The sequence below is a fragment of the Calidris pugnax genome, unplaced genomic scaffold, assembly GCF_001431845.1.
Source record: "Calidris pugnax isolate Ruff unplaced genomic scaffold, ASM143184v1 scaffold318, whole genome shotgun sequence".
NCBI lineage: Eukaryota > Metazoa > Chordata > Aves > Charadriiformes > Scolopacidae > Calidris > Calidris pugnax.
In genome coordinates this window covers 1,133,782-1,155,541 of record NW_015091062.1, presented here as the reverse complement: position 1 = coordinate 1,155,541, position 21,760 = coordinate 1,133,782, and the positions used below count along the sequence as shown (strand labels likewise).

The 21,760-nt window shown below is 47.3% G+C and overlaps 1 protein-coding gene across 2 annotated transcripts; it reads left to right on the top strand.

Annotated features, from left to right (window-relative positions):
- Positions 1–1,529: 1,529 nt before the first annotated feature.
- On the top strand, positions 1,530–21,387 carry LOC106896591 (chromosome unknown open reading frame, human C2orf40). Of its 2 annotated transcripts, none has more exons than XM_014956688.1 (5): positions 1,530–1,736; positions 14,951–15,065; positions 16,019–16,066; positions 18,838–18,995; positions 20,998–21,387. In XM_014956688.1, the coding sequence occupies exons 2-5, from the start codon at positions 14,972–14,974 to the stop codon at positions 21,157–21,159; spliced, it is 462 nt and encodes a 153-aa protein (XP_014812174.1). In that variant the 5' UTR covers positions 1,530–1,736; positions 14,951–14,971; the 3' UTR covers positions 21,160–21,387. The 2 variants fall into 2 exon arrangements, with proteins under 2 accessions (XP_014812174.1, XP_014812175.1); XM_014956689.1 differs by lacking the exon at positions 1,530–1,736 and adding an exon at positions 1,940–2,065.
- The last annotated feature ends 373 nt before the right edge of the window (positions 21,388–21,760 follow it).

Below are 21,760 nucleotides of genomic sequence, written 5' to 3'. Positions count from 1 at the left end.
CTGGGCAGCCTGATCCAGGGCTCTGTCACTCTCACCGTGAGGAAGTTCTTCCTCATATTTGAATGAAACTTCCTATGTTCCAGCTTGTGCCCACTGCCCCTCATCCTCTCACTGGGAACCACTGAAAAGGGTGCGGCTCCATCCTCCCTCAAACTGCACTTTGAATATTTACAAGCATTAATAAGGTCTCCCCTCAGCCTTCTCTTCTCCAGGCTAAAGAGTTCCCAGTTCTCTCAGCCTTTCCTCACAAGGCAGATGCTCCAATCCCTTAATCATCTTAGTTGCCCTATGCTGGATGTTTTCCAGTAGTTCCCTGTCTCTCTTCTCACTCACCATCGTCCTGGGCTCGAATGGCTCAGCGCTGCCCGACGGGGCCCTTTATAGGGGGCCCCCATTGTGACGCCTTCCCTCAGGTGTCCCAGGTGCCAGAGCACATCACAGGCCCCCCCGGCAACCACGGAATCATAGAATCACCATGGTTGGAAGGGACCTCTAGAGATCACCTAGTCCAAGTGCCCTGCTAAAGCAGGATTGCCTAGAGCACAATACTCAGGACTGCATCCAGGTGGATCTTGAAAACCTCCAGAGAACGGGACTCCACAACCTCCCTGGGCAGCCTGATCCAGGGCTCTGTCACTCTCACCGTGAGGAAGTTCTTCCTCATATTTGAATGAAACTTCCTATGTTCCAGCTTGTGCCCACTGCCCCTCATCCTCTCACTGGGAACCACTGAAAAGGGTGCGGCTCCATCCTCCCTCAAACTGCACTTTGAATATTTACAAGCATTAATAAGGTCTCCCCTCAGCCTTCTCTTCTCCAGGCTAAAGAGTTCCCAGTTCTCTCAGCCTTTCCTCACAAGGCAGATGCTCCAATCCCTTAATCATCTTAGTTGCCCTATGCTGGATGTTTTCCAGTAGTTCCCTGTCTCTCTTGAACTGAAAGTGTCTTTAATATGATTGTGATTTCCTTGGGCCATTTGCAGTGTCACTGGCGTGTCGCACTGAAAACCACACCTTTTCAGTATGCAGGTGCCACACTCATTGTCCCTGTCCCTGACTAGTTACAGATCCAGGGAAGTTATTTTGAGATGTCTGATGTCCATTCTGTTTATTCCTCCTGGATTACCCATAGCAAGAGGTAAAAACCACTGTGCCTGGAGTAAAACGTAACTTTGCTGCTGCAGCCTTGAGAGGTTCAGAGCATGGCTGGTGTTTACCAGGAGCATGGGATGGAGCCTTGTTTCCCCCAGTAAGGTCAGCCTGTCGTTCCTGCCTTCTCCCTCTGGTCCTCCTGCTGACCCTAGGTGTGCACGGACCATCGGATACCGGCTCCCAACACCTGGAAGAAATTAAAGAGCGCTGAAACACTCCTGGGTGCCGGCCGCTCATCGTCCAGCCGGCACAAAAGCCCAAATTCCTTCCACATGAGAACACGGGTACATCTGCTTGCAATCATCTTTCTCCAGGCAGCCGGCCTGATTAAGCAGAAATGTGATTCTCCACGCTTGGTGCGGATGCGAGCAGCCGAGGGGCTGGGATTCGGGAGAGGCAGAATAAACGCGCCTTTCACACCCGGCATCCCCGGCAGTCCCGTGGCTCCCAGCCTCCGTCGCTTCTTGCCCTGCTTGCAGAAGGCAAGACATGCTGAAATAAAGAGAAACTTGTTCTGTGGCTGGAAAGGTCATTTCTTCCGGCCAGGCACTTTGGGAAGGAGACGGGAAGCATATTATTTTAAAGGTAAACTGATAAAATATTTGTTTGCTGGAGGAAGGGGAGGAATGTCAAAAAACATGCCAGCGTTCTTTAGAAAAAAAAATCATTGTGGTGTCTTACTCCTGCCCTGACAACAACTCTGGGGTGTTGTAAAGAAACGTTTTAGCCTTCAGCAGTCCCGAGCCCCATGCAGGGTATTTTCCTTGCTGGAAGGCTGCTCTTTGTCTGTCTGTGCACGCGCGTGTGTGTGCACACGGGGGTGTGAGTGCACACTCCGTAGCGGAGAAAACGGCTGAAACTGTTAAGAGTAAAGGACAGTGAGTGGACACAGAGGACTATTAGCAGAGTCTCAGGTAATGCTATTGTTCGTTTCTTAATATTTTCTTTATTGCAGCTCACCAATGAGGAAACAACTGAAAATAACTACTTTGATGAAAGCTGCAGTTTGTAGCACAGATGGGTCACGGTGTATGTACTTTTGTAGATTTGACAGATTCCATTTCCAAATTTGCCTTTCATGCTGCTGCACAACAGGACTAAAAAAGTAATTTATGGGTCCAATTAAGAATGCTGTGTTTGGGGAATAAACAGAAAGTATTTTTAACAAAAGCAGGCTTGACGTTTGAGTAGCTCAGCCCCACTTTGGGCAAGCTGAGAGCAAGCTGAACGCAGCAGCTGCAGTATACTTTTAATCCTCAGATCTGTTCATCGGTTAATATGTTTGTAAAGGTTGGTTTGTCCCCCCTCACTGCCCTGTTTTTACCAGCTCATAGTCCAGATAGCCTGAGGACTTAAGCCAGGTCTGCTTCAGAAGGTACTTTGCCTTTCCAGGGATGCAGCTGTAGCGGTGGTGCCCCCAGAGCACACGTGTCCCAGCCCAGTCGCAGCATCCCTCTGGGTGGACTGACAAAAATGGTCAGAAGTGACGTTTTTGCCACATCTCTGCCTGACACAGCTGTGCAGGGAAGTGCAGTGCTGGCGGGCTGGGCAGGGGGACTCGGGGCAAGGCAGCCTGCTTTGTGTTTGCTCTTTGGAGACACGCGGTTGAATCAGACACAGATTTCTTCTAAACTATTTAAACTGAACTCTTACCAAGACCTGCCAAGGTCTTTTTCTTAGGCTGAGCTCTATTCTTGACTTCAAACAAATGCCTAATAGAGAGGAGAGCTCTCCTGAATAAGTGACTGGGCACTTTTAGGAATATCCAGCTGGCTTAGGGAAGTTCTTAATGTAAGGGTAGGGTGGAAGAACATTGTCCTTTAACAAGTGCAAGGACAGACACTGTTTTAAAAAAATGTGGCATGCAGGGGTCTATTCACTTGTATGCAGGTTTGAATATTGGGGTTTATCATCTACACTCACACAGGCAGGCAAAACTTTAAGCTGAGGGTAGAATGACCTATGCCAATGCATGAAAATTCAAAGGGAAACATCTGTCATTAATAAACAATAGGAGAAACCCATTTATTTAGCAGAGGATGAAATATAGAAATGTTTGCATGCTGTGTTTGGCTTGACTTACTACAGGCAAGACTTAATGATGTAGAGGAGGGTTGTCTGAAAGAAACCGTGTGGGTCTGATATTTTCTGGGGCTTCTCTCCTGAATGTTCATTTGGATGTTGCAACAAACTGACATTCTGTAATAAATCCATTTGGGTATTATTTAGAGGTCTCATACTCAATGTCTTTTTTTAATACGGTTTCGTTCCCTGTGAATGTTAATGTGAATATACGGAGATGAGAAGCTCTCCGATGAGAGACACAGATGGGATGCCTTTGAGGCTGTGTCAACGGCCTTTGAAAGTATTGATCACCATGTGTGGTTACTGAGGAAAGATGCTGAAGCCTCTGGAACTGAACAGTTAACGGAGCGTGGATCAAACCTGGATTTTCAGTTATAGGACGGATAAGCCCTTATGTCAGTCGGTCCCTGTGGCAGTCAGCCAGTCGGATGGTTGGGTCTCAGTGGAGTGATGGGAAAATGCACATCTTTGTTACTCTGTTTTGTGAAGGCAGAGTGGAGAACATTCTTACCACTCGCCAGGCAGAATTCACCCTCAGCGAGAGGCACAAGCACAAGTCTTTGACTTCTGGGAGTAAATGTAATTTGTCAGAGCCTTGCAGAAATGGGTCCCTCTCTTGCCCCTTGGTCTTTCTGATCTGTTATGCTACAGCCTTTTTCCTGCTCTGCTGCTCTCCTGCAGCCCCTCTGCTCCTTGTAGCTCTGTCACCAAATGTCATCCATTTTCAGGTGCTGCTTTAAGCCACTGCCATGGAATTGATGAGAAAACGGTAATGGTTCAGTTGAAGGAAAGTTGGCTTCAGCTGACATTTTTGTATAAGTTTGGAGCAAACAATTTCATAGGGGATTTGTAAATGTACAAACACGGCACTACCACCTGTCTTTTCCTTTCTTTCACATCTGAGAAAGATGTATTGGTTTTAATGCTAGAAGACATCACTCTGAGCTGACCACCTGCATAATTCAGAACCTCGACATCCCTGTATACCCTCATGTTTCAGGATCAAGGCAAGTACTTGTGACAGAGGCTGTCAGTTAGCAAGAAAAAAAATAAACTGCTCTTGATTAAGAAAGATCCACATAGTCCAAGACAATCTTTCTTAAGTTATTCAAATGTTGTCCAAGAAAAACGTCTTACACCTCTCACATGCTTGCTAACACCCATCTGATATATTTCCTCTAGCGTAAGACTCTGAGCCCATTACACATCCAATTAGGTTATAAGCACTCCAGGAGCGAGGCGGCTTCCCTGTCTGCACATGCATTGCCCGTGCACAGAATTCAAATATTGGTAAACAAAATATACATGTTTCATAACCGTAATTGCTCTTGTCACAAACTCAGCCTCAGATCATTTTGAATAATTTATTCCTGAAGCTGCTCACACAGGCTGGGAAGGGAAAAGGCAGATAGGTTTTCCAGTATACTGCTATGCAGAGAATGTGCTTCCATCTTTGAATAATATTCCTGGTCTGTATTGTTTATTTACATACAAGAGTTTAGTTCTCTGTGAGAGCTTCTTTTAAATGAAAATATATGATGTTGAAGTGGAAACCAGAGATGTATATGGGATAGAAACCTCTGATGAAATAAGAGGAGGTGGAATTTGTCCGTAATTAAACCAAAATGAAGGTATTCTGTCAGCCTTGGTTTTACTTTGTTGCTTTTTTAGCCGAGCCCGGAGTTGTCTATGTGCTTGCAGGGAAATCAATCTGTGCCTCGGGCAGCAGGATCTCTCCCTGGCCAGGGGAGACTGATTGATTGTTTCACATATTGAGACCATAGGTTTGATGGGAACTGTATAGGAATGGTGACAGTAGTGGAGATTTGAGGGTTTTGGGTTCTTTGCTAAAATATATACCGTACAACATATGCTCCTTTTTCAGATAAAAAGAAAAAGCCCTCTCTCTGCTGTGCAGTTCTCTCCTTCCTCTCCAAGCATTTCAGTATGGCTGGCTTTAAGCACAAAACACATTAATAAGTCATGCAAGATTACCACTATGGAAAAGCTTTTCCATATAGGCATATTTAGTGGCTTCGTAATGATTCAGAGATTTGATTATACTGGTATTAGGGTGGGGTTTTTTGTGGGGTTTTTTTCCTTTCTGTAGCACTGTTTCTCATGAAAAGACCAACCAAAGCCCCAGGACAAAATTTTCGTATGAAATGATCAAGAGTGAGTGTTGAATTTACTAAACCCAAGGACAAATGTTGCATTAGAATCAACGAGACCAAGATTATTCTTGTCCAGGTGCCTAAAATTTGTTCAGCAGTAAGCCAGGTTAGGCCTCTGAAAAATATGCTCCCCCGTCAGGTACTGCATGCTTCAAAATATGACTGATCTGTGCTCCCCCATTCTCTCTTCACGGAGAAAAGGCAGCAAGCTTCTTATCTTACTGTCTCTGATTAATAAATGATTATCAACAACAAAGTTATATAGCATGTCCCATGCTGTCCCTGCATCTGTGTAAATCAGCATGAAAAATAAAAGTTTAAATTGCTATCTTTAAGAAGATGTTCCTAACCCAGTTATTACCTGAATGAAAATAAATAATCTTATGCTACTGCATGGCCTTTCCTGCTCTATCATTACTGTGCTCGCGCTGTTTCTGTAGGGTACAAGATGTCCTCAAAGGTTTGGCTGTGTGTTTACTCACTCCTGTATGGATAAACACTAGCCTGGATTCACATGGGAGAAAAAGAGAGCCGTGTCACTAGAGCATCACTGTGCAATTACCCTGCTCAGGTTCCCCCCAGCTCCAAATAGTGTTCAGCTAATATGTAATAGACTTACAGCCACTGCATCGTTATTAACAATTACCAGGTGAAAGCATTTTTCCATTGTGGCCATTAAGCAGTATCATTACTTAACAGGAAAGGCAATCGCCATCCTTTGCTTAGGAAGAGTACTACAGCTCTGCAGTGCAGGCTGTGAAGAGACATTAAACAAGGGAGATGGTTTTTAAAGCAAAATTCAACTGCAGTTTCATGGAAGAGGCCGTTTTCATTAAAAGAAAAAAAAAAGGAGTTGGACACAGAGATTTATAGTAGCAGATCTTGAGAAAGAAGGAGGCAAAATACTTTTGTTGTGGCTTTGCTAGCAGTAAGTGATTAAATTGGTCACCCCACCTTGAAGAATTACAGCCTCAGAAGCAGGTTAGCTCTCTGTTTAAGTTGTATATCTGGTCTGACCCAAAACTCAGTGATCTAGCCTCAAATGGCTCTGTCTTGCCCACTAGAACATTTTTGATGGCGAGGAAGCCACATGCTGGAGATGGATGACAGTGTATTTTCTTCTCTGTGCTTCAGCCATCCCTAAAGGCAGGAGCTCCAAGGTGTAAAAGCAATTATACCAATGCCCAGAGGAGCTAGCAGGGACTTCAGAGGCCCATCTACATCAACAACTGTGGGCAGATTCTTCTGCTTGAGTGATGGTGCTGGTCTCTTCTCACAGGTAATTAACGACAGAACAAGAGGGAACTGCTTCAAGCTCCAACAGGGTAGGTTTAGACTGAAAATTAGGAAGGAATTTTTCACAGAAAGAGTGGTCAGGCATTGGAACAGGCTGCCCAGGGAGGTGGTTGAGTCACCATCTCTGGATATGTTTAAGGGACGTTTAGATGCGGTACTGAGGGATATGGTGTAGGGGAGGACTATGTAGAGTAGGGTAGATGGTTGGACTCGATGATCCCAAGGGTCTCTTCCAACCTGAATGATTCTATGATTCTATGGAGACCCAGCTTGATTTGAGAGGTCATGCAGCCCTATTATCACAGACAGAGCTGGGTGAGGTTCCATGCCGGGCTTTGGGATCAGAGCCCTGCAGTGTTCCCCTCTGCCACCCCCTGAACACAGCCCCAGGAGACCAAAGAAGTGGGGATGAATTGTCTGCCAGTCCAGGTGAGCCAAGCCCCAGGAGACCAAAGAAGTGGGGATGAAGTGTCTGCCAGTCCAGGTGAGCCGTTTCCGTACGACAGCGAGATGCAGGCATAGCAGCAGCAGACTGGGATTTAATCTTTCTGAGATAAATGAGATTCCCTAGGGCTCTTATGATGAAAAATACATGTGCGCATGAATACCTGCAGGATGGATGCCTAAGTGATCACAACAGGCAAAAAAAATAATCCTCCTCTCACATTTCCATGCCCCGCAGCCGTGGTACTACCCGGCTGGCACAGGCACCCTTTGAAGTCACTGTCATCCCCCCACAGCCAGCTGTGGGGAGATTAAAGATGCCACCGTCCCCTACTCAGCAGCAGCACGGAGAGACTGCAGAAAGTGCAATCTCCTGGAAACAAACCCAGCCGTGAGTCCGAAAGGTAATCCAGCATCAGAGGAGCAGAGGGACGGGCTCGCTGGTGAAGCTGGAGAGCACAGCTGTAGAAAGCAGAGCCAGGGAGAGCAGCCACAGAGCAGATCAAGAAAGGCGTAAGGTCACACTTGATAACGTTGGGAAGGCAAGTGAGGTTTCTGCTCCGATAACCTGAGAGTCCTGCTTCGAGCTGGGATGTGCCCCCCGTTATTATCAAGAATCCCAAAGGCATGTGTTCGACCCAAGGAGAGAGCAATCACCTGCCCTCCCCTGCCCATAACTTTGCTGTGTTTCCACCATTCCGGCAGACATTTTGCGTGCTGGGGGCCTGCCTCGGGCAGGCTGGTGGTGCTGCTGGAAATTTCAGCCTGTGTGATTCCTAACCTGCCTGAGAAGGCAGGCGGGGGATAGCAAGGTTGGTTTGTTTGTGCTAAAAAAGCCTGATAGGCTTCAGGCGATGTTCCAGCCCCTGCTCTTTGAACCCAGGGCTTCAAACTGGGGTGGTAGCAGCTGTCTGGGATGCCCTGCTTCTCCTTTCTCATGAAAATGCACCCACTTTGTCTCATTTCAAATGAAAAAAAAAAAAAAAAAAGGTTTTTAAAGCATAAGGTCAGTAGGCATGTGCTGTACCCCCACAGGTCTCTAAGGCTGATGTCCATGCCAATGAGGTTGCGGTGGAGATGTGCAGGGCTTGCCCTGCCGCCCAGGCTGTCATCTACTGCTGCAGGCTGCTGGGGCTGAGGGAGAATGAGGTGCAGGGAAGGAAACCTTGGATAGAGTTAACCTGTCACTGTCTCAAGCCCTTAGCTCTTCAGCAACCTAACTTGTTGTGCTAGTGACCCTCCCTGCTCCACTCTAGAGCATGTCCAAATTTAGCAGGCAAGTGAGTCATCGCCAAGGGGTCATGAAGATGCTGATTTGACCTGGAGGGGCCACTTTCAGGCATTGTTAAAACTTCAAACACAACACAGGAGAAAAGAGCGATGTGACCAGGTGTGCTCAGGTGGGGTGGGGCCAATGTGGACTCAGATGGCTCCTCTCTTCACGGTGATCTGCTCCTGAGCCAGCGCTTACTGAGCATTGCGTGACCCTGACCTTCAGCTATTCCTTGGAAAGGGTTAGACATACTGGCATGTGCTGTACCCCCACAGGTCTCTAAGGCTGATGTCCATGCCAATGAGGTTGCGGTGGAGATGTGCAGGGCTTGCCCTGCCGCCCAGGCTGTCATCTACTGCTGCAGGCTGCTGGGGCTGAGGGAGAATGAGGTGCAGGGAAGGAAACCTTGGATAGAGTTAACCTGTCACTGTCTCAAGCCCTTAGCTCTTCAGCAACCTAACTTGTTGTGCTAGTGACCCTCCCTGCTCCACTCTAGAGCATGTCCAAATTTAGCAGGCAAGTGAGTCATCGCCAAGGGGTCATGAAGATGCTGATTTGACCTGGAGGGGCCACTTTCAGGCATTGTTAAAACTTCAAACACAACACAGGAGAAAAGAGCGATGTGACCAGGTGTGCTCAGGTGGGGTGGGGCCAATGTGGACTCAGATGGCTCCTCTCTTCACGGTGATCTGCTCCTGAGCCAGCGCTTACTGAGCATTGCGTGACCCTGACCTTCAGCTATTCCTTGGAAAGGGTTAGACATACTACCCACTTCCAGCAAAGCAGAGAAATTCTGTTTCACCAGTTTCACCCCATTCCCTCTTCTGGCCATGCTCTCCCACCACCTTCTTACTTGGCCCTGACTCTTGGAAACCACCTGCCTGAGCCATCACAGCTCACCAGTCTTGAAGATAACTAACCCAGCAAAGATAAACTGGGTCTGCTGTTCCAGCAAACTGAATTGGCTCCAAAAAGTACTAGAGCCTGTGCTGGTCAGAGAGGGGAGAAAGAGGCAGCAGGGGGCAGAGAGACTTCCCCATCTGCCCCCTACCAAATTGTTAAGTTTAAGATTTTTAACACTTTACATTTACTGATCTTTGAGTAGTTGCAGCCTGATTGTTGGATAGGGTTTTTTATGTTGGTTTTTTTTTAATTTTTTTTAAAGAGTATGCATGCATTCTGGATGTGAATAATAAAACAGGGGAATGAAAACAAGTCAAAAATAGCTCAGAAATAAGATTCCAGGAAAAAAAGTTTTGAAGCATAAAAAGAGGGGTCCCGAGAGACAGCAGTAAAAGAGAGAATGATTCAAGTGAAATCAGGCTGTGGTAAAAAGAGATGTTGTAATGAACTACAGTCCCTCTCCATCTCCCTTCCTACTAGACCTGACTTCAAGGTTTATCCTAAAAATATACTGGAAGCAGTGGAAGAGAAAAAGGAGTAAGGTTTCTTCTTGCATCCCTCTGCGGAAAGGAAGCAGCCATGATCAGATAACGTTGGTAAACTGATCTGCTTCTCACTGTGCTTATCATGAGAGCAATAAGGTTAATTCTGTAGTGAGGGCAGCCAAGTATTGTCAGGCAGTGAAGGGAAGAAGATGGACAGACCAACAGACACCATTTCTTATCTGATAGAGTCAGTCAGGAGCTGTAAAAAAACATCAGCAGTAGCCAAGCAAAGGGGAAAACAAAGAAAGGCTGTATTTTAAGCTGTTTTCTATGGAAAATATAAACACTAATATTTATTAATAACATGGACCAAAGTAATGGTGCAACTAGTTGAGGTGCAATGGACGAAATGTGTCACAAACCATGCATTGAGGCCAATGAGACTCATAGCCTGCAAAAAATAAACTTCCCCTAAAGAAAGGTGTTTGTCCTGGGACTTGGGGCTGGTCCTGTCACTATCAGAAGGACCCCAGAACAATGAAAGAAATAGTATGAAACTCAAAATATTTTTGAAAGAACAGACTGATGACTTAAATGTTCTTCCTTCTGTTTGGAAGGAAAACACGACTCCTGCAGTTTTCTTGGAACGGGCTGCAGAAAATAATCTGAAGTGCCAAGTGCCTCCGTCCTAAAGCTAGTGACCAGGGCAACATGGCTGGGAGATTTTGTAAAATCCTCATTAACAGAATAAAATAATTTTCTGGGTGTTGGGAACACTGTTCAATGCTGCCATGTTCTTGATCAAATGGGTCGGTTCAGTGGGTCATTAAAATCTTCCTGGTGCTTCTTTGCAAAAGTTGAAGTGTCATCTCTGGCCATCCCCGGCCAATTTCCAACTTATCTATTTGCCTACTAAGTTAGTAAGCTGATGGCAGGTCTCAGTATTTTATCACACGTCTTGTTACATTTGCTGGGTTTTTACCTTGAAAACCCAGCTTTAGGAGTCCTTTGACTATATAAGCATTTAATCTACACTATATTCAAAAACATTATTGTGTTGAAATGCTTGAAAACATGAAGTTTAATAAAGGAAGAAGGAAAGAGACCAAGATCAATCTTTTTGACTTGATTTTTTGTGCTTTGAATTTCAGAATACACTTGAATGGTCATTACCAGGAGATGCTATCATCTCTTACATTTCAATGAATACAACACAGTTCTCTCAACAGCTACTGTGATGAGATGTAAAAGCAGAGGTGTCTCTCTGCTATACAGGAATCTCACTGTACTAATTTTAGGCAAAATGCATAATAATAATAAAGGAACTCAGACTCTTAAAAAATAAATGATGCTTTGGGGCTGAGATTTGTCCCCCAGTTTTGTTCAGATCAGTTAAGCCACCACGCACTACTCGAACTACCACTTTAGGTTTTAAATACCACTGGGCTTAAAACCACTACATGTAAAATCAGGGATCACTGGGGAAACAAGGTCACTTGTGTGGTCACCAAACACGCAGCAAGCCTCAGAACTGTCTAAAAAAATCAACTGGAATCTCAGGGATCACTGGGGAAACAAGGTCACTTGAGTGGTCACTAAACACGCAGCAAGCCGCAGAACTGTCAAAAAAAATCAACTGGAATTTACCTGCTTACCCCCAAAAATGCACACACAGTCCTGCAGGCTCTGAAGACAACGCTGGCTGGCAGTAGGCTCAGCGATCAGGACTTCTCCAGCTCCAGCAAGCTCCTTGCCTGGCTCCTGCCCATTGTCTCTCAAGGTCAGGCTCGGAGTGGCTTTCTGTTGGATTACTCCCAAATTTCTGGCTCAGCACGCAGGCTTGCAAGACCATAGCCCAGCCCCATGCTGGGGAAGTGGCGAAACCCGCCAGCTCCATCCTGTTACACTGCTGTGGGCATCCCTCCAATTAGCGGTCCTCGTTACGCTAAGGGGCATGACGGGGTTTTACATGGTGCGTGAAAGGGACTCTGCTCACCCCTCCTCATCCCGAAGCTGCCTGGGGAACAGTCTTGCTGACGATGTTAATTAGCATCTTTCAACAAAGTTTCGACACCAAGACTTTGCCGTTGTCACCTGTGGGGATGAAACACATTTGGGTGAATTTCACTGAATTTCACTGAATTTTTAGAGTTGGAAGGGACCATAGAGATCATCTAGTCCAACTCCCCTGCTAACGCAGGACCCCCCAGAGCTTGTCAGAGCATGTTACTCAGGACTGCATCCAGGCGGGTCTTGAAAATCTCCAAAGAAGGGGACTGATGGTGCCATTAGGGCAGACTTGCTTACCTAGAGCCCTTGGGGATACTGTGCAGCCTTGTCGGCAGAGACCTCCTAGCAGAGGCAAACCTAGCCCTAAGACAAGCCCTAAACTCCTCCGTGCTGGAGGAAGGGATGTTTTAAAGAGGGTGACATCACTGCTGAGAAAACCCAGGGAAACACCGCGGTACCCATTGTACCCACAGCAGCTGTGTTTTCACATGGCAAATCACAGAAAAATGTCAATTAACATAGATACTCATTTGAAGGTAAATGCTTCCAACAATGATGCAGTAGTTGCTGGCTTAACAGAAAAAAAAAATGCACCATACTACAACCCCAGGGCAACACTGCCTTAGTCCTTAAGACAACTTGGAACAGAAATAAAGATTGCTACTGGGAAAATACCAGTCACCTTTTGCCACTGCCTTTGAAAAGAAGTGGAGTTATATTTTTACACAACTTTTTTTCTAGATGTCAAAAACTTCTGTCACTTGAACTGAGAAAGTGACCTCTTCAGGGAAGATGCTGCACTCAGTTTAACCCTGAGCATTATATTCTTCTGTCAATCACTTCTTCCACCGCTAGAGCAATTATTTTCTACAATAACCTTGCACTTGAGTCAATCCATTCTGTGGGCTTCACCAGATAGCATTTCATCTCAGCAGTTTCTTGAGTCATCCTGATATATTTGGTACCTGTAGGAGGTTTTGTGCTTTGTATTCCCTTGCCCCTGAGGTACAAAGTACCTGAAGTTCTGCAGAGCCCCAGCTCCCACGCAAGGCTTGTTACAAACCCACCTGCTGAACAAAACACACTTTGCCATTACCAGTACAGGGGTGGACTGTAAATAGTCACAAGTTACTGCCCTGGTTTTCTAAATTATCTACATCATGGCTGTCTGATGTAGCCTTACATATGTACTCTTTGCTTCTGTCCCTGCTAGCTGTATTTCACAACAAGCTATCCCAAAAACCTCAGGTGGTTTTAGCCAAGAGGCTGTCAGTGTTAAGGCTCATGAAAGGGCACATTGATTCTAAAGAACTGGCGTTTGCTCCAACACACGGCGTTTAGGACTGCTGACACTTCAAACGTGGAGCTACAAGGAAAATAACACTCAAAAGCAGTGACAGAAAGGACGGATTTTGGCTCCCAGTTTCATGGGAGCTGAGCTGGGACACCAGTCTGCTATGGGAGTGCTTCCACCACAGAAGTCTGGAAGGTGCTGCTCCCTCCTGCCCTGCCCCACTGAAGCTGTGGCTGCTGCAGAGAGCAAGGGGTGTTTGGGCTGGAGCGACTGCAGCGCTTTTGCATCCTCTTGTCCCTGCCACTTCAACCGGGATGAGCAGAGGGGTCTCAGCATTAGCTTGAGGGTTCTGGGGGGGAAGGGAGGTGGGGGAAAGGCTTTGGATGCAGCTCCAAGTACTTTTTTTCACAAGGGGAGAGATGCGTGGGGCAATCGAGGTGGGGACATCCCCTGAAGCAACAATTCAGGCTGGGGAACCGCTGAGGGAGCAGCCCTGGCTGGTGCTGCTTCTGTGTTTTACAGCAAGAGGTAAAGCCAGCCACAGGGGCTTGTCCCACCCCTACAATGAGCTCTGCCTGAAATAGCATTGACGAGCTCCACATCTCATCTCAGGGAGCTGCCACACCACTGCACAGCTCCCTCACCACACACATGTGTGTGTATGTCTATATACACATATGTATTCAATAGACATATTTATACACAATTGCGATCTATGCAGTATACACAGTGTGTGTGTGTATATATTCAAGTTTCAGCTGCAACCATTCTGGAAACAATCCTTGGATCAGGGAGCCGAGGGCCCAGCCGCTTGCCAGGCTTCTCACCAGTAGGTTACAGAGCAAGCCCAGTTCTCCCTCACTCCCCCGAAGTCCCCCCATGCTCCTGGCCGTGCCCTGGCACAGCTCTGGCAGGAGGTGAGACACCCACAGCACTCTCCCGAGTGCCATAGCTCTCTGCTGAGAGGGAAGAGGGAGGTTTGTGTCCCAGGATGGGCAAAGATTTCACCCGGCTTCGCTTGGGGTGCTCCTGGCATTTGCAGGGGAAGGAGCTAAGAGAAGCTGCATTCACTGAGGGGACCTGAAGCTGAATTAGGAAAAGGCGGCGTAAGTTTAGGCACCATTACAGCTGTGATCCTGCTGAGCAAGGATTTTTAATTTGTGAGTTTGGCTTTTGGTCCCTCTGCTCTTACTATGAGCTAAACCTGTCTAAAAGTAGGAAAAGTAATCCAAATTATTTTTTAATGCCGATCAGTTTAAACACATTACGGTTTCCTGTGGACTCGGGGGGTGGGAGGAAGGGAGAGAGAAAAAAACCCCTGAACTAAGTCATCTTTAGTTGATTCCGATTTGCTTTTTCCACCAAGGCAATCTCTCCATTTCCATCTGCTGTTACAGGCAACAGACAAACTGGCTTTATAGGTAGAGAAATCTTAAATGACAGTCTACAGTTGTTTTATTTTTTAATTGCCCTGTAAGAAAAGCCCGTCTGAGTTGCTGAAAGGTCTTTGGTGCATTTGATTATGTGTAACCATTAGGAAAAAAAAAAGAAGAAGAAAAAAAAAAAAGAGCTGGGACCTGCCCCACTGTGCCACGCCAAACACGGGGGTGGACGCCTTGTCCTGCCGACAAAGCGCCTCAATCCACGTTCAAGCCCACGGAAGCCCACGGAAGGCTGCTCCCAGACCTGCCCTCGCTCCCCGGGCGCCTCCCCGCCCCTCACCGCGGCATCGGGCCGGAGCGGGGCGCGGCGTGGGGCGGGCGTTCGCTCCCCTTCCCTCCGCTCCGGCTCCGGCTCCGTCTTTATCTCCATCCTCTCCGTCTCCTCCTGCCCAGGTGGGTCTCCGTGCCGTCGCCATGCCGCCGCCGTGTCCCCGCGGGGCCCTGCCCGGCGCCGCCTTCCTCCTCCTCCTCCTCCTCCTCCTCCTCCCGCTGCTCTGCGCGGCCCCCGGTGAGTGAGCGACCGCGACCGGGACAGGGGACAGGGTGCGGGGAGGGAAAACCTCACCCCGAGGAGCGGGAAAAAGCCTTTCCCTGGCATCACGCGTGGCCGCGGACAGATCTTTCCCTTGGCATCCCGCGTGGGGGAACGTTTTTGGTCACTTGTGCAAGTTGAGCATCTTTCTTTTCTTTTGGAATGGGCTGCCCAGGGAGGTGGTTGAGGCACCATCCCTGGAGGTGTTCAAAAGACAGGTTGATGTAGTGCTGGGAGGTATGGTTTAGTGATGGTGATGCTTCTTGTTTGTTGTGCGGGTGTCTATTTTTGTCAGTTAGGTTGACGGTTGGACAAGATGATCTTTAAGGTCCCTTCCAACCTAGAAGATTCTGTGATTCTTAAAAAGTTTGCTTTCCAGCAAATAAAGCATTTTGGAATAGCCAAGCACTTGCAGGTCTCCTGTTGTGCTGCTCAGCCATGGGCTGAAGCCTTGGATCCCTTCTGGGAATGGGCTTCAGCAGGAGGACAGCCTCGACAGGCTTTGGGACGGGCTGGAGGATAAAACTGGAAGCAGTTGGTTGTTAACATGCCCCTCACTCAGGGTTTTCCAGGGTTATTGTGCCACCCTGGCTGCTGTGTCACAGGACTGGCACCAGCTGCAGTCTTCTGCTGCAAAATATTATAATTTAATTAGCAAAGGCGGCCAGTTTTGGGGTTCCCTTGCCAAGGAGGGCTGGGGAGAGGATGCTGGAGTGTCAAAAGTTTCCCTGCGGTGTGTGTTGCACTGGAGTGTGGAAACAGGAGCAAAGGGAGAAGGGGGGCACCGGTAGAAACTCGCTGCAGAGTTTGGCCTGGTGTTCCTGGAGCTCTGACAAAAGTCCTTTCAGTATTTTTCAAGATACGGTGGGGTTTTTGCTGTGGTTATTTTCTTCTTAGTAAACGCAGATATTTTATTTTTGCTTCTCTAGATGTCTCAAGGGGAAATAAGCTTAAACTCATGCTTCAGAAACGAGAAGGTAAGTAGAGAGACAGCAGAGTGCCTTCCCCTTGTTGTTTTTTTCCTTGGAGTCAGCCAAAGCTGCCGATGTGCTGTCCCTGTGTCTCCAGCCCAGCAGTGCAGCAGCACCCTGCCCAAAGCTGGTACCGACAGCCGCTCTCACTCCATACCCTACCAAAACCTCCTGTGCATACGGACCTTGCATCTCCACGTCCAGTTGGGACTTGGTACTGGCAAGGCTGGAGGTTCTCCTTGTCACAGCCCCCTCTACAAGCCAGGGTTCCCAGCCTCAGGCCATACCCTGCGTTTTGCCGCGAGCAGCCTAGAGCACCTACCTTTCCCAGTGCACACATGGCTAGACGTGGCATTTATCTGGTTTATTCTGGGAAGTCACAAGCTTTTCCAAGGGGTTATAACGCAGGGAAATACTGCTGGCTCAGGTGCAGAGGAGAAAAATGTGCAAACTGGGCTCGCTCGCAATGCCTTGACTTGTTCCCTTTGTCCTCTTGGCCCTCTGTGTGCTTCCTCCTTGGAAGACTGCTCTGTCTCCACGGGAGAGGTGATGGCTGAGGGCCCAGCAGGCAGATGCACAGACCGGCTCGCTGGTTGAGGGAAGGGGATGGAAATGGAGTTGGCCAGGGACAAGCAGCACTGCAGCGGATGAGGGGCAGGCTGAAACACCCCAGAAGTTTTGGTTGCCTCCCCTCAGCCTGCTCTGTGGCTGAGGGAAAGAATTTTACACCCTTCCCAGAGGGGACTCCCTCTTTCTGCAAGCCTGACTGATTTCTCACTGGGTTTTTCCTGCCATCACCCACCACCTCTCACCTGCCCTAAAATGTGGGGTCCATTCACAGCTGTTTGCCTTGTGTATGGATTCCCTACCTCACTGTTCTGCAGTGCTTGCACACACATAGGACTGACAGCCATCCTCCCAGGGCCACAGCAGCGGTTGGCTGGTTTGTTGAGGTCCCCTGATGAGAGGGACCACCCCAGGGGAGGCTTCTTGGGCGTGCAGACAACGTGGCTGAGCCCATAACTGTAGAGCCTTGAATCAATGATGCAGGGAATAGGCATCCCCTTAATTCCAGCCTCGATCCTGCACTGAAGTGAGCAGGCTGAGTACACAGCACTGATTCCCTCGCTGGCAGTGTCCCTTGTGCCAGGCTCATTCACGTGACACTTGCTCAGCTGTCCCACTTCCCAGTGATAACACCCATCCCAAGCACACAGTGAGTTATCACCTTCCAGCGCATCCCCACAGGGCACCCTGCTGTTTCCCACTCTTCCTGTGACAACTCAGCTTTTTTTTTTACCTCTCGAATCTCCTTCCCACCGCAGTCCTTTGCCTCCTCCTGAGACTCTGTCCAGCTCTTGCTTCGATGGCTTTCATACCTCCACCTGACTCCCTCTTCTGCCCCAGCCTCTTCCCTTGCATCCTCTGAAAATCCCCATCCACGCCCATATCCCTGGTCTCTCCCTCATTGCTATGGACCCTCTGAAGCCAAGACGTTCCTCCTACTCCCACACACGCTTCTTGTTTCACGGGAAGACCATACATCATACCACACTTTATCATTTCTGTGTGTGACATGGGGCGAGCCCTCATCCTTTGGGAGGGACGTCAGCTCCTGCAGCAGCCACAGCAAACTGCCTGCCCTGGGGCCATGGGGCAAGCCAGGTGGTGTGTCTGGGCTGGGGGCATTCCCACATGGTCTGCTACGAAACCCTTATTTTCAGGCATACAGGACATTTAGTAGCACTCATTATTTAAAAGTTACAGTTTTACACAACAGATTTTAAAAAAAAAAAGTGTGAGACCCCACCTGGAGTACTGTGTCCAGCTTTGGAGTCCTCAACACAGAAAGGACATGGATCTGCTGGAACAGGTGCCGCAGAGGGCCATGAAGATGATCAGAGGGATGGAGCACCTCTCCTATGAAGACAGGCTGGGGGAGCTGGGATTGTTCAGCCTGGAGAAGAGAAGGCTCCAGGGAGACCTTATAGCGGCCTTTTAATATCTGAAGGGAGCCTACAGGAGAGATGGAGAGGGACTCTTTGCCAGGAAGGGTAATGATAGGACAAGGGGGAACGGTTTTAAACTGGAAGAAAAAAGATTCAGATTAGATCTCAGGAAGGAATTTTTTACTATGAGGGTGGTGAGACACTGGAACAGGTTGCCCAGGGAAGTTGTGGGTGCCCCATCCCTGGAAGTGTTCAAGGCCAGGCTGGATGGGGCTTTGAGCAACCTGCTCTAGTGGGAGGTGTCCCTGCCCATGGCAGGGGGGTTGGAACTCCATGATCCTTGAGGTCCCTTCCAACCCAAACCATTCTGTGATTCTATGATTCTATGTGTGCCCCCCTTCACTCTAATAAGTTCACAGTGTTTCTCCAGCTTCTCCGGGCTCTTTAACTTCACCTCTCATCCTCTTTCTCATTACTGTAACAGCAACACGCAGAGGCCAGTCTCCTGCTCTCTCCTCAAAGCGCATCACAGCGTTTGCTCTCTCAGTTTGGGTTTGCTTATTTAAATTCCTTACTTAACTCGCGTCTTTGAGCTCAGAACAGCTTTTATCAAAGCCAGGAGAATGAGGGTGGCTGAGAAATCCTATTACATTGATGATTTCTGGGTTTATTACTGTTACTGCTGCGACAGGCATCGTGCCGCCCAGCACAAAGGTGATGGCACGATGCAAGAAGCCTTTTCTTAATGTGCTGCGAGCAGCACGCTTTCGGGCTGACTAAAAATTTCCTGGCATGCCTTTTTGGGGGCGGGGTGGGAATTAATTTCAGCCCCTGTTGCCACGAAGCCTGAGGTGTCGGTGAGAGAAGCGGCGGCCAAGGAGTTCCTAAGCAGCCTGAGACGGCAGAGGCGCCAGCTGTGGGACCGAAGCCAGCCCGACGTGCAGCAGTGGTACCAGCAGTTCCTCTACCTGGGATTCGATGAGGCGGTGAGTGCCAGGCTTTTGGGGGTGGGTAGGGCTTCAGAGGGGGGGATGCACACCCACAGGGGCACCCAGGGGGAAGCTGCCCCCCTTTCTGTCCAAAGACGCTGTGATTTTATTTCTTTTTTTTTTTAAATTTGCAAATATTGCACAGAAACACAAGCTCCATATTTGTTAGAGATTGCCACATTATTTTGTTAGTAGAGAAAAATGACATTAAAATCTGGCATGGAGTTCTTGCCCGCTACTGAACTTAAGCTGAACAAATTGCAACCGGGCAAAGTTGGCTTTGAGAAAAAGGTGGCCAGACCCTAAGGAATCAATTGTATTTTCAGGAAATTAAATTGGCAGCCTCAACCTAATCAATTTGCTTTTTTTCACGCTGAGAAATCCACACCAAGCTGGGCGTGACTGCCATTCCTCAATGAAATCTCACCAACATTACGTGCCCAACGCCTGCGTGTGCCTCCGTGGTGCAGGCGGCTCCTGTGCCCCAACTCCAAGTGTGAAAGGAAAACTGATAATGTGCAGCCAACTCCCCCTTCAAATACATTTTTTTGTATACATGGATACATAAAGTCTACATTACTTTTTAAAAAAACAGTTAATTTGCAGAAACACTGGGAGTGGAATCAAGAGTTCTGATTCCACAGTCAGAATTGTGGCTCCGCACAAAGCTCTGTATCTATAGGTGCTGAGAGAGGGTGAAAAATGTGCATTTAGTTGCAGTCCCACATGTAGAGTACTTTCTACTTTAATAAGAGGTAAAAATAGTTATAGATGTTGAATTCTTGGCTTCTGTCAGCTGCATGAATATGTTTAATGAGACTGCATTGGCACCGGCGAGCTGGAGCACATTTTGGACCCTCACGCTATGTGAATTGCTTAGAAGATGAATGCACTCATTTTCAAAGCTGGAACAATTAGAAAAATAATCCTTTGCTTGGACTGGAATAGTGAAGGATACTTTTTTTTTTTTATCCTCCTGGACATTATGCAGATAAAAGTGATTTTTTAACAGCATGGCTATATATACCCCTACCCCAATAGAAACAGGAAAAATAGGGTTTATGCATCAGAAACTGAAGACTGGGGTAAATATCAAGAAGTAAGTAATAAGGACAAACCATGCAGATAAGAAGAATTCTCCTCTGAGTTCCTGTGTGCATTTCAAAAATTGAAATGAGGACTGTTGTGGGATACAATGCATCCACTAAGTAGGTTTTCTTGAGTATTAAGACACAGTTTTAACAATGAAATAACTGTTTGCTCCAGCAAAGGACTTGGGCCATACTTACCCATTGTGTATTTTGCAAAACTTTTTTTTCAAATCTCAGCCAAAAATATTTCCAAAGAGTCATTCAGATGGAAAGGCTTTGGCTTGGCAAGTATTTGATATCCTTGCACACTGTTTTTCCCCTGCTGCTGTGAGCAGAATTGAACTGCTTATTGCATTTCCATAGCTAGAAGGCTGCACTGTACATTCATTTTCACCCAGGCAAAATGGGAGTGAAAGATCACCGGCATAAAGCGAAAGCCTGTTGCACCCACTTCGCAGTCAGGAACATTGTGACTAAAGGCACGGGGCATCAGAGAACCAAACCTTCAGATTTTTAAGTGGAAAACATTAAAATGCTTTTATAATCCACCACTGAAGAGGTAATATAAATATGAAAGGTGCTTGGTGCAGGTTGCAGTTGAAGGCGCCCTCAGTTAAAGCACTTTACGGAGTGGGCAGAGGGTGTGGGAGTCAGTCCCAGGTGGGGTTGGGCAGGACAAGTCCTGCACTTGGGACCCTGGCTAATCCCATAGAGAAGGTAGGTACAAGTCACAAAAGATCTAGAGATTGAGTTTTTATAAATGCGCAAAGGATGTTTTTATAAATGCGAAAAGAATTCCTGAAAGAGACAAAAAGGAACCTCTTGCATCACTTCTGTTTCACTCCCTTCATTGTAAAGCTTCAGGCTTAGAAAGCAAATGTTTTGTTGTTGTTTTTTTTTTTTGGCAGAAATTTGAAGACGACATGTCCTACTGGACAAACTTAGGGCGTGCTCGAAATGAATACTATGGTGGATACTACCAACACCACTACGATGAAGATGCACCAATCGGCCCACGAAACCCACACACCTTCAGGCATGGGGCAAGTGTCAACTACGACGATTACTAATGCCATGTGTCCTACTGGAGCTGATGCCTATAGGGATGCACCGGCTGAGGCAGAGTCCTCCCCAGTCAGAATGACCCCGCTTTCCTCCTATTCATGTATAACAGGAAGAGTAAAGTAACTGCCAGACTTCAAAGAAAGCAACGTGACTTTTTTTTTTTTAGCTATCATTACTTAGTAGTACATTACATATAAAGTGTTATAGAAATAAAGCTTTTTTGATAAAATAAACAGGTTGCCATTATTTAGTAACGCAACTGCAAGTTTCATTCCAATCGTATTACTCCAGATTCCTTTTTAAAAGGGCTTTTTCATTTGCTTTCCTGCAGTCAATTGCAAAATTACATTGTATCATCCAGTTTGGCATATAGAATGCATACTATAAGCCAATACATTTCAGATGTGCCCGCTCATTCAGATTTGTGTCAACAAATAACTCCAGTTATTCTCGAGGGGGAAGAAAAAAAAACATTCTGCTCAACTGAAGTGTTTCCTTGCTGCCTCCTCTGCTGTTTCCATACCTACCGTGCACAGCCCTCCCAACTCGCCTGACACGGCACCTTCAACAGCTCCTTCTGGAGCAAGGGCACGGATGATTCACAAA

Excerpts from the sequence above, each read along its gene's own strand:
- LOC106896591 (XM_014956688.1), top strand. The coding sequence starts at position 14,972 with ATGCCGCCGCCGTGTCCCCGCGGGGCCCTGCCCGGCGCCGCCTTCCTC. Across the intron at positions 15,066-16,018 it reads GCTGCTCTGCGCGGCCCCCG|ATGTCTCAAGGGGAAATAAG; the intron begins GTGAGTGAGCGA and ends TTGCTTCTCTAG. Across the intron at positions 18,996-20,997 it reads ACCTGGGATTCGATGAGGCG|AAATTTGAAGACGACATGTC; the intron begins GTGAGTGCCAGG and ends TTTTTTTGGCAG.